Raw genomic sequence first — 16,746 nt, forward strand, 5'->3', positions numbered from 1 at the left:
AAACGTTCAATATGGCCGCCTTTTCCCTGCATTCACTGCAAACCCAGCGAAAAGCGACCAAAAGGACTTCTGGGAGGTATTGTAGCCAGAGGGAAAGATGGCGTCCATACGTGCATACTTGAAGCCTTTTAGGCCCATTTTGATCATGATTTTTCTGTTGCTAGTCGGATTCTTAACGTATGTAACTGCGACGGACGAACCTGATGAGGGAGTAAACGATTTTGCTGAATTTGAAACGGAAGGGGACGAAGAAGAGGAAGAAGAAACAGAGACGCACGGAACAAGTGATCAAGATGAAGACGAAGAAGGTTAGATCAAAGATTTTATTTGTTGTTATTGAAAATGACGAAAAAACCTTGACCTAAAACGTTACTGTAAAGAATGAATCGCACTTCGCAAAACTGCATCTAAGAGCAAAAGGACGAGCACAATTTGTCTTTTGCATGATGGGACATGTTGCACGCGTGTGTAAATGATTTTATTGATGAATATTGTCGTTATGTTTGCACGATTTCTGTAGGTTTTACGTCTTTCTTGCCATTATTTTGTTTTTTATTTCAACATTTCTGATACAATTTGTCTCGATCCATTTTTGATAACCATTTTCGGATTTTAGTTTTTCGCTGGAGTAGAAGATATTCATCAACTTTTAATCAATTCACGTGGTAAGAGGAACCTACCATGTGACATGGTGTTAATCAGTAACAATCTGCATTTTATCAAATTTGTGAATTAAATGGTAGCAACCAATGGTCACGAGGTTAAGTTATAAATATAAGTAAACATGACTCTTTTAAAAAGATTGTTGTTGGAGGTACAGTGGCATGGTGAGTAGTGCTTTGTTCTCAGTTCAATTGAATACTGCACATTGTTGGTGTTGGGTTATTGGACAGGATGCTGCTCTCACAGTAGCAATCTCTCTACTGAACTACATAGGTACCAGTGAACTCTTAGACCAGCCAGACAAGCTGAAGAGAGGGTAGCCAATAAACCTGCTTTGTACAAGTATGAAGGAGGAGTAGCAATATTGCCATTTGTATTGGTGATATACAAGTACATATACAGTCGAACCTCTATCAAGCGGCCCGCTATTAAGCAGCCAACCTTTTTTTGCGGCCAGCGGCCAAAGTCCCAGAAAAATTGTCAGCTATACACTGTAATAAATTAAAATCCTCTATTCAATGGCCACCTCTATTAAACGGCCATGGCCAGCTTCTTGCCCTCCCAAGGGTGATTTTGTTTTGTTTTATACCTCTATTAAACGGCCAGGAAGATTTGAAGTCGCGCGTTTTTAGCCAGATGAAAAGGTAAAAGAATGACAATGTGGAAACGTAATTGTTTCTTTGGCTTTTTTAACATTATGGACCGTATTATAACCAACATTGTTCTACTTTTTCTACACTTTTGTTTGTACTTATATTTGATAAACTGAAAACTGGACATTGTTTTCATTGTTTTTGGGCAAACCTCTATTAAATGGCCACCTCTATTAAGTGGCCAGTTGTCGTGTCCCTGAGAGTGACCATTTAATGGAGGTTCGACTGTAGTTGTCTATTCGTTTATCTCTATTTGTTGTTTTTAGCTGATGTTCAAGAAGAGACAGATGATTCAGAGGCCACAGTTGAAGAGGTAACCTAAGGTCCAAAGGTCTATTCTCCTTATATTAATGACTGCATGAGAGCAAGTTATTCCATAGCTGATGATAATGTTTATACTTATCACCTGTCAACTTTATAAGCTAATGATGCTGTGAAGAGAAATTAGATGTTGATTATATTTTGGAATATTTGTTAATTCTGTTAATGTTGTCTAATTTTGCTTTTACCTTTCAGCCAGATGAGGACCAAGAAGAATTTGATCACTTCACGGATGAAGAAGAATTTGAGGTTTTTTGGATATTTTTTGCTCATGTCACATAGATAGGTCATTGTAGATATTTCATCTCTACTGCCTTTATTTTTATGGAAGCATAAGCATAATTCTTCTTTTTCCTGGACAGGGTTACAATAAAGAAAAGATACCAAAAGGAAAATCAGGTCCACAACCAGACTTAAAAATCAAAAAAGTATGTATAGTGGAAATTTTACCCTTTACAACTGTTGGTGTTGTCATGGTAACATTTATGATTGCATTTTGCTAATGGTTTGACATTATTTTTATAGATTCCTGTTCATTTAAGAGCAAACTGGGAAGGATTTTATGCTGAAATTCTGACTCTAGCAGGACTTGCAGTTTATGCTCTTAATTTCTTTGCTGGACGTAGCAAGAATTCCAGGCTTGCAACTGCATGGTAAGTGCATTTGGTGAGGGTGCTGTATATGTATAAAACAAAACGTGAAATCAAAATAGAAAGTTTGCTGTGCAAAGGTACCCATTGTAATATCAGTATACCAAAGAACTGCAATTGAGCTCCTTTTTTGCACTTTCAGGTTAAAATCCAACAAAGAAGTTCTAGAAAGTAATTTCAGCATAGTGGGTATGTTGATAAATAAATAAATAAATTAATTAATTAATTAATTATTTAATTAATTAATGTGCTTAGGTGTATAAGAGCACCACTGTGCATGTTTATATACAGGCTTTTTGTCTTAACATTTTTTGACTCTCCAGATTGACCATGATCCCACTAACATGTACCCTTATTTTATTTTTAATGAACAGGTGATGATGGTTCTAGTGAAGAACCTCAGCAAGGAGTCCTTGTGAAGGAGAGCGAGAGTCTTTACACCCTGTGGTGCACAGGGAGGGTGGGATGTGAAGGACTGCTTGTCGAAATAAAGGTAAGCCTTAATGCTATGGAATTCTGCTGATATGGCATGTTTGGGCCATGAAATTGTGATATTATTAAAAGGGTGGTCGGATTAAATGATTCTTAAAAGTATAAGAAAATGACTGACTAAGCGTCGTTGATGGGCCAAAAATGTGGTATCAAAGGCTGAAAAGCTCTTACAAGTGGCAAATAGCATAGTTATCACTGACATCCTTCTCATTTCTATGGGTTTTCCAAACAAGACAGGGTTTCTCTTTACAATGTAAGGATTCAAGTAATAATACTTTTATTATTATATATTATAAGTAAAATCATGCTGTTTTGGTGGAGTTCAGAGTATTAAGTGTCACATAATTATTTTCAGTTTGATAAGAAAATCAATATTAATAATTAATCAATCAACAGCCAACCAATCAATCGTCAGTCAGTTTGTCATTCAGCCACTCTGTTGATCAGCTCTGTTGATCAGCTCTGTTGATCAATCAATACAAAAAAGAGATGTCTCTCTTTTTGCTGTAAAGTAACAATTGCTTGTTAATGAAATTGAAAATTGAAATAATTATAGGTTCTTTTTTTTTTTTACATTGCAGCTGCAGAAGCGCCACGACCTAGTTAGTGTGATGTCATATTTAGTCAAACCAGCAAGAGATACCATAGTAAGTGCAATTAACATTCCTCTCCAAAACTAATGTTTGTTGCCAGTGACTGGTGTTGCATGTAAAAGAACCATACCTGATCAAGATTGTCTACAAAATTAATAATGTTAGTCAGGCAGAGAGGCAATGCTTTGCAAGACTGTCTGTTAGTAATTCAAGGAGATGGAAAGGTTTGATGTACTGTCAGGTACATTCTTTATTTGATTTAATTAAATTAGCATGCATGGTTTCTTTGCATTAAACAGCTGGGAGATTTAATCAGTCTTGACAACTGTCTAGCTATTGTTGTTACACTGTTAAAGCATGAATCAAAAATTGTAATTGTAAAAGTCTGCTCATTACATTACTTCATTGTGTGGTGATAGAGATGATATATTTGGGTTTGTTTACTCTCTTGTCAGGTTCTACTCGATCCTGTTACATTACAAAATAACACTACTGTAATTAATTCTAAGCCCAACATTGGATTTGAAATCAAATCTAAGCATAAGACAATAGACGTCTCTGATTCTGCTGTAACTTTAAATGTGTTTCAGACAGTTACAGTACACATGACTGAGGAAGAAATGGACAACTTTGTTTTTGCTGTGTTGCCAAAGAAGACTGCAACCAAAATGCAAAAGGAGCTGCAAGATTTGGTAGACAATCTTCTCTTATGAAAACAAATACTTTAATTTTTTGTCATGCAATATAAAGATATGCCTTTAATCATTTTTTCCTTTGTTTGTTGTAGACTTTTTTCTGCCCTGATAAACGTAGTGGTGCCAAGTATGATCTTCCTGCTTCGTATGTTGTTTTAACTGAATCAACCGAGGCTGCCAGTGTTATTTTAACATCCCAGGTACCACTTAGTTTAATTGTGCTCTTTAACCTTTCACACCCAAGGTTGATACCAGTGACCTGAAAAGATATCTTGTTTTCTTTTGAATTTGTAGATCACGAGAGCTATTTCAGGCGGTGAAGAAATGTTTGACTCCTTGATATTTTCTGATCAGTATGTAGGCCCTAAACAACCAGATGATGAGTAAGTTTCTGTTAATACACAGGCTTGTTTTTTCTATGTAAACTAATATGTTTGTTGAGTCAAATGGAGCAAATCCTAGTGAAGTGAAGCCTTTTTCAACTACAATTTAAATTTATGTTGCCATTTGTATCTCATATTTGTTTTGTTGAAATTAGTTTTAAATTTTTTTCAGTGACCAGGCAGCCAGTGGAAAACCAGTCAAACCAAAGAAAGTTTTGTTATTTAATTTCAATGGTAAGTTGGATAAGCTCTAATGTGGGTTTGAGAACTAAAATGGACCCTTGATTATTAAAAAGCTCATCAGGTCTGACAACGAGAGCCTTTGTCATAAAAACAAGTGGTTCCTTAATAACAGTCATTATGCTGTGGTCATGGCTCTCACCACAGCTGATCCAGCAAATTGATCATGTGACAGCATATTGACCTATGCTTGTTTTGGTTCTTGTACTGAGCTATCTCCCAGGTGAATAAATTGGATTCTTTCCTCAATCACCAGCACTTAAAGGAAAGCTTAGTTCTCCAATTAATTACTCATAAGCAAAAAGATCTGAGAAAAAGCTTGAAGTCAGTATGCAATGCTGGTGTGCTTCTAGTGAGTGAGTGTATTTTGATTGGGTGAGGGCCAACAGAGAGAAAATAAATGTCCTAAAGAGTTAGAGTGTAGCTAAATTTGGCGACTCTGCAAACAAATGTATAGTGCAATCGCCCAGCAAAATGCCTGTACTACAGGCTACGTCAATGTACGTGTAAGAAGTCTCTTTTCTCATTATGACTTCGCTTTATTTTATTTTATTCCATTTCCACCAATTGCAGAGGGTAATTTAAGTTTCCATCTGTTTTATAGTTATTCATTGCTTATTTTTGAATTCTCAGTGCCCTCTAAAGGCAGCAGTACGAAGTCAGCTGACATGGTTAAATTGGAACCCATGATGAGGCTTGTACTTCACTGTATTGACAGGGTTCGTCGTTTCAAGCTGGGAAAAGAGGTGGGTTGTTGTTATGTGTTATAGCTCTGTTATGCTTCCTGTGCAGTCTTTCTCTCTGAGTGTCATCAGATGTTTCTTCACAGACTACCATACCACATTATATAAACAACCTTCCCATTTCATATCCTCAGTTCATCCATCAATTCATACGAGAGTAAAATTCCACAGGAATATCTTTAATTTTTTGCATGCAAGTGAGAGCCAATCAAAGTAACCGAATAAATCTCACTGGAAATACCTTACCAATATGGAATATCTGAAGTACACTTTATGATTCAACAGTGGTGATGTGTGTTTTCTTCCAGGCAAAAGCTAAAGCCGAGAAGAACCGACGGGAACTTGAAGAAAACCTTCTCAAACAATCTCACGCCCAAAGACAAGAAGTGAGTGTGGTAGAAGAAAAGTCTACTGAAGAAGAAACGATGAGTGACTGATCAACTGACAGACAGACAGACACTTTCAGTACTGAATTCTTGACTGCATTGTTGCTGTGTAATGTCTATACTGATTAACTTATTTCTCGCTTGTAATTCAAGGCCGCACAACAGCGTCGTGAAGACAAGATAAGGGCCGAGAAAGAACGCATTATGCAGGAGGATGACCCAGAGAGACAGCGCCGACTTGAGGTTAGTAAATTCAGAAGTTTCTTAAGTTTCTTTTTCTTTTCTTTTCTCGTCTAAATTTTGTAGTTATACATTAGTGTGTAGATCCACATCAACTTTTTAGCTGCCTTTGTAATGACCCACATGGCAAATAAAGTATGTATGTATGTAAATGAACTTATGTTCTACGTGTTTCCCAGTGGTCCACACGATCTGAGAGTGGGTTGAAGATATCCTGGGGGTGGGTGATTCTGATATACTGGGTTGGGGCCTGTAAGTGTTTTGAGTTCGCGTGTTGTGTGATGTGAATATGCTAGCTAACAGCCTGTCCACAGACCCTCTATTTTGTCTTGAGTTCGTCGAGATCATAAGCTTAGCGAAACATAAACCCGGCGTATGGGAAACACGCGCTAAAACGCAAGGGGATGGGGTTGGGGAAAGTTCATTTTTTTGCGCACGCTTCGCGGACGCCCTCGCGCTCCGCGCTCGCATCGGATCGCTCGCGTGGTCGAAGAAAAATAACGTCTTACCTAGCAGAAAAACAAACATTTGTGGACAGACTAGGTAGCTTAAACATTTCATGATATTTATCCCTGTAGGAGAGAGAACACAAGAAGGAAATGAAGAAAAGAAATCCATTCAAAGTCAAACAAGTCAAGGCACGTGGCTGATGGAGGGAAGGTTTCAGGGAATTCTCCCTTCTTCCAGCTCAACCAAGCATCATTGTTAATCTGTAGCTTCTCTCGCCAGTTACAATAAGTTATTGCAACTATTTCACGGCATTCAGTTCAGAGGGAGCGTTTTCTTCAATTAGAAATTGTCACTAAAATTTAACGGTAATGCAACCGACCAAAGTCTTGGGCAGATCATAATGAATGGTGAAATTTGATGAGTTTTGACCTTACAAGCTGAATGCTGTTCAATTTCTGTTTTATATTATAGTATTGTGAAGCACTTTATTTTGATGTTTCCTTTTGAAGACACTGTTTATTGAAGAATCGCTCGCCACTGTGTGCAACAACATAGCCCCTTGCATTAATTTTATTTAATAATCTTTTATATAGACACGTGGTACATACTTGGCATAGTTTTTTTTCTGTTTTTTGACTTTCAAAACACGTGGAGCATGTACCTCTGCTGCTCTCTTACAGACTGTCAATATTTGTTGACTGTATTTGTTACACATTCACAGCTATGTGCAAGCTTTGCTGACTTATAAGACTTAAAAAAAAATCAATGTACAGCAACGGACATCTCTTTTAGTTAGGCCGAGTCCATCATGTTTCTTACGAACAGCTGGCTGTTACGCTACAGGTGTATCTCACTGCTACATTTTGTTTTAGTGCGTCTGTCCTATTGGTGATTGTTTAAAAAAGAAAAGTACGTGTTTTAACTTCTGTGCTGCGTTGTTTTTTTAAATAAAGTTCATTGTCTTGTAAATCTGATGAGAGGATTTATGGTGTTGGTGTCTTTATCTTTATGAGCACTAATTCGAACTCGCGCAGCTTGCAGGTTGTTTTCTAAAGGAAGACTTGTCTTTTCAGTGTTATTTTAGTTCTGCCTCGTCTCTAGACGGCGCTTTTGGATGTTTCTTGTTCCGTAAATAGACTCGTAACGTAACAGGAAATCTGTTATCTTTGAAACAAAAGGGAAGTAAAAAAAACCCTCTTCCGGAAAACTCCACGCAACACCCATCTTCCGGTCTTCGTTGAACTGTTCCCTCGAGAAACAAAGGAACGATATGCACTCCTGTCTATATTGAGATGGATCAGAGCTTCTTTAAAATTTGATGAGATGTAAAGTTAATTAGATTATATCTGTTGTATCTAGACAGCTGGAACTTGGAGTTTCGAGTGTCTTCTTTTGTTTATCAACAACGTTGATCCCGTTGATCCTGAAAATCAAACTTTGCTTTCAGCACATCTGCCCGGGGGGATAACGCATAAGCTAAAGGCAAAGGCATAAAGCCGAAAAATGACACCATCTTCAAGCGAAAAACACAAACTAAGAATGGTGTGAACGGGTCAGCTTTATTCTGCTTCTGTAATACAGGAAGTTAAGCATCAAGCAAATAATTTGTTTTTGGTTCAGCTGGGCATCTACACACTGGAAGTTTAGCTGGTACAATTTAGAAACCCTATCTAAGGATCACACCGGGAACACAATGCCAACAGATGCAAAAATAATACTCTATTTAAGGATCGGGAACCTCAAAAACCATATCCTACCTCGCGGCACGTACCTTATAACCAATATATGTGAGTACCCCCGCCACCACGGGCACATCTGGTGTAGAAATTGTAATTTTTTCCTATAAATCTAACTTCAAATTCAACTTCCGGAGCGAACAGTACGTATTCGCTTCCCTTGATGACGTCACATGGCATCCATGCGAGGCTTGGAGCATGCGTACACCGAATCTTCACGAAGGAAGATTCGGAAGTGGATGAAGTTACAAATATCAGTAGGAAAGTCTTTCTCTAAGCGCAAGGGTTTTATTGCGATTTGTTTAACAATTACGTAAGTTTTATCGGCATGAGATGGGATTGCTGTTCGCGAAATTGTTTAGTTGGTTTAGCAATGAAGGTAAGTGTTGTAGTCCATCTTGTGCGTAGCGTAGCCAGAAAAATATTTTTAGACATTGCTATTTTATCCAGCATTTCTATTTGCTGTAGTAATATGGAGTGTATTTTTAAAAGAAGGTTCTTAGATACAGAAAGAAGACAGAAATCGTGCAGTGTTTAGCTTGAAAATGTAATTTTCTGTCCTTTATTGGGTATTGAACAAGATCTCAATCCGACCGCGAGTCGGTATTCATTTGGACACGTTTAAATCTTATTAATTTGGATGTTAAATTGCATGGTGCAAAATTCCCATAGTAGTGGCATAATCATGTAAACCCTTATTGTCCATTTCAGTTTTAAGCGGGATTGCGTGTATTAATCTCTTATAATTTTCAGAACAAAATTATCTTTCTTATTGTGATCATATTGTCTAATATCGTAGAACAAGTATACCCTAATATTTTATCAAGTTGGGCTTTTTGTTGCTTGAACACACTTGAAGCAGTACTTTAGTGTTGAGGTTGTAAAATATCAAACCCACAGTATATTAATCATCTTGGCAGTGCAAGTTACATACAGGTTCCGAAAGTATGTAGTGGTGTGAATTTCATGTAACAACAACCAGACATACATACTGTAAGTGTATAATTTTGATTAGTTCCTCAATTTATGTGGGGTTTCCCCTTAAAGATTTTTCTTTCCTACATTGGCACATGAAAAAATAGAAAGGGGTGTGCAGCTGTGCCGTCCTTGCAGGCTGTTTTTCATCTGACCTTACTGAGAAGGAAGGTTGCCGCTGCTCTCTGTTGTTTTCTGCTGGTAGAAAGCTTGAACTGGTAGCCTAATGATTGTTAATGAGAAAAGAAATAGTTTAACTGTCCAACCAAACAAGTTCTACAGCCATGAGGATATTTTTTTGTCAGGGTATCTTATTGAGGGGATGTTAGGGACAGGGCTCATCATCAGAATTTCTGCACTGATACAACTGTACAACCTGCCATCTTATAAAAGATTCCATTGACATTTTCTGTCCATGTTTTGTTGCAGGATGGTTCTAATGTGATGTGTATTATTTCATTTGCAGAGCACAAGGTGATAATTGTAGGCTTAGATAATGCAGGAAAAACAACGATTTTATATCAGTTGTAAGTATATTGTGATTTGGCCTTTTAGATTTTTGCTATGAGATTGTTTTATTGCGCAGAAGTCAAATACTTTCAATCGCTGGCATAAGATGTATGTTACTTTTTCTGTTACAGTTTAATGAGTGAAGTAGTTCATACATCGCCAACAATAGGCAGTAATGTAGAAGAGGTAAGAATAGTTGATGAATAGTTTGTTTTTTGTCTCTTTGTTCTCTCGCACCTTGCTTGCTGCCATGACTTCCTTTCACAGATCCTTTTTTTTTGTTCCTGTATACATTAATGCACATGTAGGTGTTTGCATGTATAGGTGAGATAGTTCATGTCATTGCCCTGAGAGTAGTAAACAACACGTCGTTGTTCTAGTGGTAAAAACTTGTGACAGTACTTAATTGTTACCAATTATTTTTTTGAGAAACAAATAATACTTTACCTTCCCTAATCCAGCGGTTTCATTAAGGGGCTTGGTACTGGGCAAATTGACTGGCTGATAAGATGATTTTGACTGTCTGGTTTGACCATCTAGGGGACATTTTTTCTTATAAAGAATTTCAGTAAATAAAGTTTACCCACGTGTGAAAACCAGTTGCCCTCCTGCGGCACACGCTAATGAAACCCCTGCCTAATCTGGTGAAAAGGCATTCCCACATAAAAATGATTTCCTTTAAATATAGAATTCACACCTGAATTGTTTGTGTGGATTTTATGCCATCATTATCACTTTTCGTGTCAAGATTTCAAAGGAAAGTGTATTTTTTCAGTCAGCTGCGCAACTGTCTTATATCAGATAAACAGTGAACAATTTGTTTTGTTTGTGAAAACTCTTTTCAGTCATTTATTTCTTCACACAAAGTGAGAAAAGGTTTTTAAAGAGGAGAAATTTACGAAGTAGGGAGGCAGGAAGGAAGTCAACATGTTTCTAGAGAAACAGTGATACAAGTTACATGGGTTATAAAATTTAGCTTGCTGCATGTTAACAAGCATTTGCCACTTGTTAAATAAATACACAAGAAGACCACACAAAACATTTGGGAGTAAATGGGACTAAGGTTGTTGGGTGCTCCCTGGGATAAATAGGATGGAATCAACACACCCTGCAAAGTGAAGGTAAAGGGTTAGGGTTAGGGTTGGGGTTAGCCACACGCGTGCCATGCCACACCCGGCTAGTGGTGTGGTCAGGGTCCCACCCAGCGTGCTACATGTAATGCGAAGGAGCAGGTGTGCACCCAGACCTGTAGTCCAGCTTTATTGAATAAGGGGAGGATGAGGTGGGAAAAAATGCAGAATACAGAATACATTCTAAATTCTCTGCATGGCTTGCAAGTTAAGCAGTTCATTGTCCAACACAACAATAATTATTAGAAGAGTTCTTTATAACAGTAAGACAGTGTCTCTTGCGTGATAGAGTTTGGGTGTTTACAACCGTTGAAGGTAACCCACTGATTGAGCTGCCATAATTACTAAAATATTGCATATATATTTGTATCGCTCCAAGTTGTCAACTCTATTTTACAAGTAAAATTGCCAATTACAATAAGAAGTTACCAATGCAAGGCCGATGTTATCACTGGAAACTGTAAAAACTATGGCTAATGATGGATGGCTGGAGATAGAAATTAAAGGATTTGTGCTTTTTTTGTTTATAGGTAGTATGGAAAAATATTCATTTTTTAATGTGGGACATCGGTGGTCAAGAGTCATTAAGGTCAGCATGGAATACGTACTACACAAATGCCGAGGTATGTTATTTATTTATTTATTTATTTATTTATTTATTTATTATTTATTTTAGTTATATACTGTGATTACTGTAATCATTTGTACATAACATATTTTTCATGTACAAATAAGAGAAACTTTGAAAGCTAAAAGCTAGTCAATGGTAAGTATTTCCCGTCTCGATGACACTTTCTAGGGAATTCTTGAAGTGGAAGCGAGCATAGTAGAAAGTCAACAACTGCAGCAAAAAGATAAGGAAAGGCAAAAAAAAAAAAAACGATTAAAGAAAAAACGAAAAGCCTGAGGACATAGGTCACTTTCTTGTTCCCGCAATTTTGATTTCTGTGCATGCCATGCGTGCAAAAAAATGTGTTTTTCCCAAAACGCTCCAGGTGTCAATAGGTCAAGGAAGCTTTAGTTAGTAAAACTAAGTAACCGTCACTCAGATGATATCTTCCTGTTTTGGTTGGAAAAGTATTTATCATCTTGTGTGATTGATTATTTAAGGAAATACAATGTATACTTATTTCTCTCACATCTTTTCAGTTGGTTGCAATTATGTTGAAAGTGATAGCTTAGTGGTGTCAAATTCAAATGTTGACTTTTCCACATGAATATACAATCCATGTACATGTATCATGTCGGCATAGCTTGGTTGGAGTAAATAATGCCTTTTTCTGCGTGGGTAATTAGGTGGAATTAAGTTACAGACTGAGAAATAAAAATTTTCATTCAAACCAGCAAATTATTGCTTTTTTTATCTTTCAGTTTTTAATTGTAGTTGTAGATAGCACAGATAGGGAAAGACTTGCTGTAACAAAAGCAGAACTGTACAACATGTTGAATCATGAGGTAAGAAGTAGATGAAAACTGTATGAGTCTCAACAATGCTTGTGAGAAGAATGTTTGGAGAACGTTTACTTAACTTTTGTTTTTAGCCAAAAGGATGTGAGCATGCCTACTTTTGAGAATATCAATAACGGTTAATATAATAATTATTATGGAATAAATATAAAGGGCTCCAAGCTGCAACCCTTTTGGTCACCACAGTGAGTGAAAAAATAATAATAATGGCAACTAAAATGGTCGCAAAGGTCAACAATTTGATGACTTGTTGTTGATACTGAAGCAATGAAAATTTAGACAATATATCTTCAAAATCATTTAAAATATTTTCAGTTTCTTTCTTAATACCCTCATTGGACTTGATGCAGTTATTGACACTGCTTACTTTCAGTGGATTCTTGATCTCTCCCCTGTCTTTTTTTTGTTTTGGTTTTTCTTTTGTCATTATCAATCAGTAACTTGCAAGGTCCAACACTTTGTTCAACAGTCAAGTTAAAAAAAAAGGTTCCTTTGATCGCATGATGTATGTGATTTGCACATTCAAAAGTTACATTGTAAAAAGTAAAAAACCCTCTAAAACTGCTCATCCACATGGAATTGATTGAATAAAGACACCAAATGTTGTGTATGGTTCCAAGCTACACATGGACACTTGAGACACTATAATTTTATTATTTTATTATTTTTTCGGTTTCTTTCTTAATACCCTCATTGGACTTGATGCAGTAATTGACACTGCTTACTTTCAATGGATTCTTGATCTCTCCCCTGTCTTTTTTTTGTTTTGGTTTTTCTTTTGTCATTATCAATCAGTAACTTGCAAGGTCCAACACTTTGTTCAACAGTCAAGTTAAAAAAAAAAGGTTCTTTTGAGCGCATGATGTATGTGATTTGCACGTTCAAAAGTTACATTGTAAAAAGTAAAAAACCCTCTAAAACTGCTCATCCACATGGAATTGATTGAATAAAGACACCAAATGTTGTGTATGGTTCCAAGCTACACATGGACACTTGAGACACTATAATTTTATTGGTTGTCACTTCACTGTTGACATTGCCAGTAAGACATGATTTGTTACAGATTTCATGAGTTTCTAGAGCTCGCAGTTCTAGATTATATTTTTTCACTCTTGTTGTCCACTGCTTTAGGATTTAAGACAAGCTGGAGTGCTTATATTTGCCAACAAGCAAGATATTAAGGTTTGCTTTTTTTTTCTTTTGTGTGTTTCTGAATTTCTTTGGTGTTGATTCTCTCTCTTTACATATTAAGTAAATAAGTAAGTAACACCTTTATTTCAGTGTCAGGCTAAAATAGCAGTAATAAAGCTGCTAAATGTGGACACTTAAACATAAAAATATCAAGATCTAAATATTATGTTTAAAAGCTAATTAAAAATGTTTACAATGTAAAAATATAAATAAGATAAGAATGCATACATGTAACATTATATTACATTTTAGAAAACAGCCCTAACAATATGTGGCTGATTGGTTAAAAATCATGTTTCTGTAACTAGATAGAAACACAGAACTAGCACGAGCTGTTGACATAATGATGGCGCGAGCAAAGAGAATTTACATTTTGTTTCCCTTTTTTCGTCGCGGTGTTTTCTAAAAGAAATAGAAAACATGGTTTCATGATGTGCGTGTGCTAATGACGTGAAAATTATGCGAAGTAGGGATGTGCAATGCAATACTAAGGAATCACCTTAAGTGAAATTTAATTTACTACAGTCCTGCAAAAATTTCAGAACATAAAACAACATTGAGACAGCTACACAAAGACTTTTAACAGTGGGTTAATACTGGTTGTTTTCTTAATGTTTCCAGGGTTCTATGAGTGTGGCAGAAATATCAGAACAATTAAATCTTACTTCAATTAAGGACCATGGATGGCATATACAGGTAGAATATTGTGTTATTTCATAAGAAGTGTTTTCCTCTGTAATGTCACTTTGAAGAGAACTTTTTATTTTGATCTTGGGGTTGGAGGTTTTACCGTTTTCAAGTGTATTAGACTGGAATTAACATACATAAATTAAACATCTAGCCCACAATGCAGGTGTATTTCATGCAGGAGACATTTTGATAAACTGAGCTCCATGGGAAACGGAAGGGTTTGAAGAGAAAGGGAAAGAATCATAGGGAGTACATGTAGTCCTGAGCGAGGCTGAATGGCAATCCCTCATTCTGTCATCCAACCCTGTACGTTTTTGAGAATCCAAGGCAAAATATATGAACAGAATTATGCATGTTGGCTGCCGAGGACTTTTTTGTGACACGATTAAGGATCTGTTTTTTCTCTTTCAGGCGTGTTGTGCCCTTACAGGGGAAGGGTAAGTCCAATTCTTAACTTTCTTGGACAGAGTTATATTCAACATTCAAAATAGTTTTCAGGGAATAGGTTGGTTCTGAGAAAATGCTTTGAACAGGAAAGTGTTTTAAGTCAATGATAAAGCTGGATAACTATCAATAATGGCGTTTTGCGTTGTGTGTTTTAATGACTGACATTTTTAGTATCTGATAAAAATTATCACAGGGATGTAGCTATCAAAATCTGAGCAGGCTCATTAATGAGTCCAGGCAGCTATCATGGCCTGACATGTTCCCAAAACTTTTCAAAACTACCTAGTTTTTCCTGATAAGCTTTCTTTCAGTGGGTGAAATTCGCCAGTGACTGGTTTGTGCCCAATATTCCTGATATTGTTTTGTTGTTCAACCCCCATTTCCTTTACCCCACCCCACAACCCCTAAGTACCCTACTTCCACACCTGTACCCCCTGAGGTTCACTTTACTGAGATGTACATGTACTCCCAAGACGCAGTTAGACCGCTTGTAAATTTGTACAATGTAGCTGGACTTTTCTCTTAGCATCCGGCAAGTGTTTAGTCTTTGTGAATGTGAATGCAAAAGGGATGGCATAGAAGAGAACAGCAGAGTTCAACTTGCTGTGGGTATTGCATTCTTGTCTCTAACAAACCCCTAACCCTGTACTCCCCTCCCGATTTTGGAAAGAAAGCAAGACTTCAAGCGTTGTAAACAGCAATACTTAGAATCATTTGTTTATTCTGCAGATTGTACCAGGGACTAGAATGGATTACAAATCATATTAGGAAGTAAACTTGGATTCAATATTTAATGCAAATGTTCCAAATTTATTTTATATAAAAACAGTTAAATTTTTTACAGAAATGAATGTACAATAACAAACTCTCATTTATTTCTTCATGTACATTAGACAAATGTTTTTCGTTTTCTTGGGAGTTATACAGTTACTCTTGATATTTAAGTTCTGTATTGTAGTCATTTGTTTTTCTTCTGTCTTCATCAAAAGACAAAACTGTTTGGAATCAAATTTTAGTAATGTTTTGTAGCTTTTAGTGATTAATTTTGAAAGTTATTGTGATTCATATACAAAAAAAGCATGTTTTTGACAAACAATCAAAGGGATAAATAATTTTCATCTAATTTAGTTTACAATCTTTACATGTATATTGATTAAAATAGAAACACCTCTTTCAAGCCGTTGTAAATAAACTTTAGCTGCTAATAGAAATTATTGTAATTTAAAACTATCTGCTATTGACTTTCCTTCTTTGGGCTGTAGAAAGCTTTCTTCATACTAATCAATTGTAAATTTGATAAATTGTTGTCAAAAAATCTATGCTTAAATGGTCTATTGAGAATTTGTCTGAAATATTTGTTTTCATGTGCAGGTACTCTGTACATGGTCCTATGACATTCGGAACAAGTTTACTAATCTGAAGATTCCACTCAAATATCAAAATAAGGAAATTGGCTTGTGTTGTGTTAATTTTACAAAATGAAAAAATTCCGGTGAAGTCAGTGATGACGAACAAACCACGTTATCTTTCTCCATATTTGTTAATAGAGTGGAACTGCTGTCTTTAAATCTTTTTTCAAATCAGGTTTTTTTTTTAAAGCAGAACCACGAAGTTTAAATGTCAAACCCTCGGGACCCCACCTGCACTTCAGTCTTGTTCTGTTACAATTTCTTACGATGGACCATAATGTATTTGCAGTGTAAAGGGGGTAAGCTTCAAATCTTAACCAAGGAAAAGAATCTCTTTCAGAGCACACTGCAAAACAGTCGTCCCTCAACACGCAAATGAACGCTAAGCGGTTAGCACACAGTGCGGGAGGATCGCACTCGATCTCCGTGCATTCGTTCGAGATCTTTATTAAGACACCGTATTTTGCCCAACATAGACTGGTTTGCAGTGTACACACGGCAATAGTTAACGTAGGAAAATAATTTTGAAAAGGTTTACGATACGCCTCTCCTACTCTGAGTATTATTTAGTCTATCTGTGTAGCAAATTGTTTGAAATAAAACTGCTTTCTTTGTCGACTGTATCTGGTAAATATTGAATTACAGTGGGCCAAGGTTCATTACATTTTTAGGTACGCAATAT

At 36.4% G+C, this 16,746-nt stretch overlaps 2 protein-coding genes across 2 annotated transcripts; both read left to right on the forward strand.

Annotated features, from left to right (window-relative positions):
• The first annotated feature begins 3 nt into the window (after positions 1 to 3).
• LOC145487226 (PAT complex subunit CCDC47-like) lies at positions 4 to 7,478 on the forward strand. Its single transcript, XM_081465949.1, has 16 exons — positions 4 to 308; positions 1,583 to 1,629; positions 1,833 to 1,886; positions 2,000 to 2,065; positions 2,163 to 2,290; positions 2,430 to 2,476; positions 2,662 to 2,780; positions 3,361 to 3,426; positions 3,963 to 4,064; positions 4,160 to 4,267; positions 4,362 to 4,450; positions 4,623 to 4,684; positions 5,324 to 5,436; positions 5,742 to 5,819; positions 5,973 to 6,062; positions 6,638 to 7,478. The coding sequence occupies exons 1-16, from the start codon at positions 98 to 100 to the stop codon at positions 6,707 to 6,709; spliced, it is 1,452 nt and encodes a 483-aa protein (XP_081322075.1). The 5' UTR covers positions 4 to 97; the 3' UTR covers positions 6,710 to 7,478.
• Positions 7,479 to 7,561: 83 nt separating this feature from the next.
• On the forward strand, positions 7,562 to 16,687 carry LOC145487230 (ADP-ribosylation factor-like protein 5B). Its single transcript, XM_081465954.1, has 9 exons — positions 7,562 to 8,624; positions 9,687 to 9,747; positions 9,862 to 9,916; positions 11,391 to 11,483; positions 12,232 to 12,315; positions 13,459 to 13,509; positions 14,140 to 14,214; positions 14,620 to 14,645; positions 15,385 to 16,687. Exons 1-9 carry the CDS (start codon positions 8,579 to 8,581, stop codon positions 15,428 to 15,430), a joined length of 537 nt encoding a protein of 178 aa, XP_081322080.1. The 5' UTR covers positions 7,562 to 8,578; the 3' UTR covers positions 15,431 to 16,687.
• The last annotated feature ends 59 nt before the right edge of the window (positions 16,688 to 16,746 follow it).

This window comes from Orbicella franksi, chromosome 5 (assembly GCF_964199315.1).
Source record: "Orbicella franksi chromosome 5, jaOrbFran1.1, whole genome shotgun sequence".
NCBI classification, from domain to species: domain Eukaryota; kingdom Metazoa; phylum Cnidaria; class Anthozoa; order Scleractinia; family Merulinidae; genus Orbicella; species Orbicella franksi.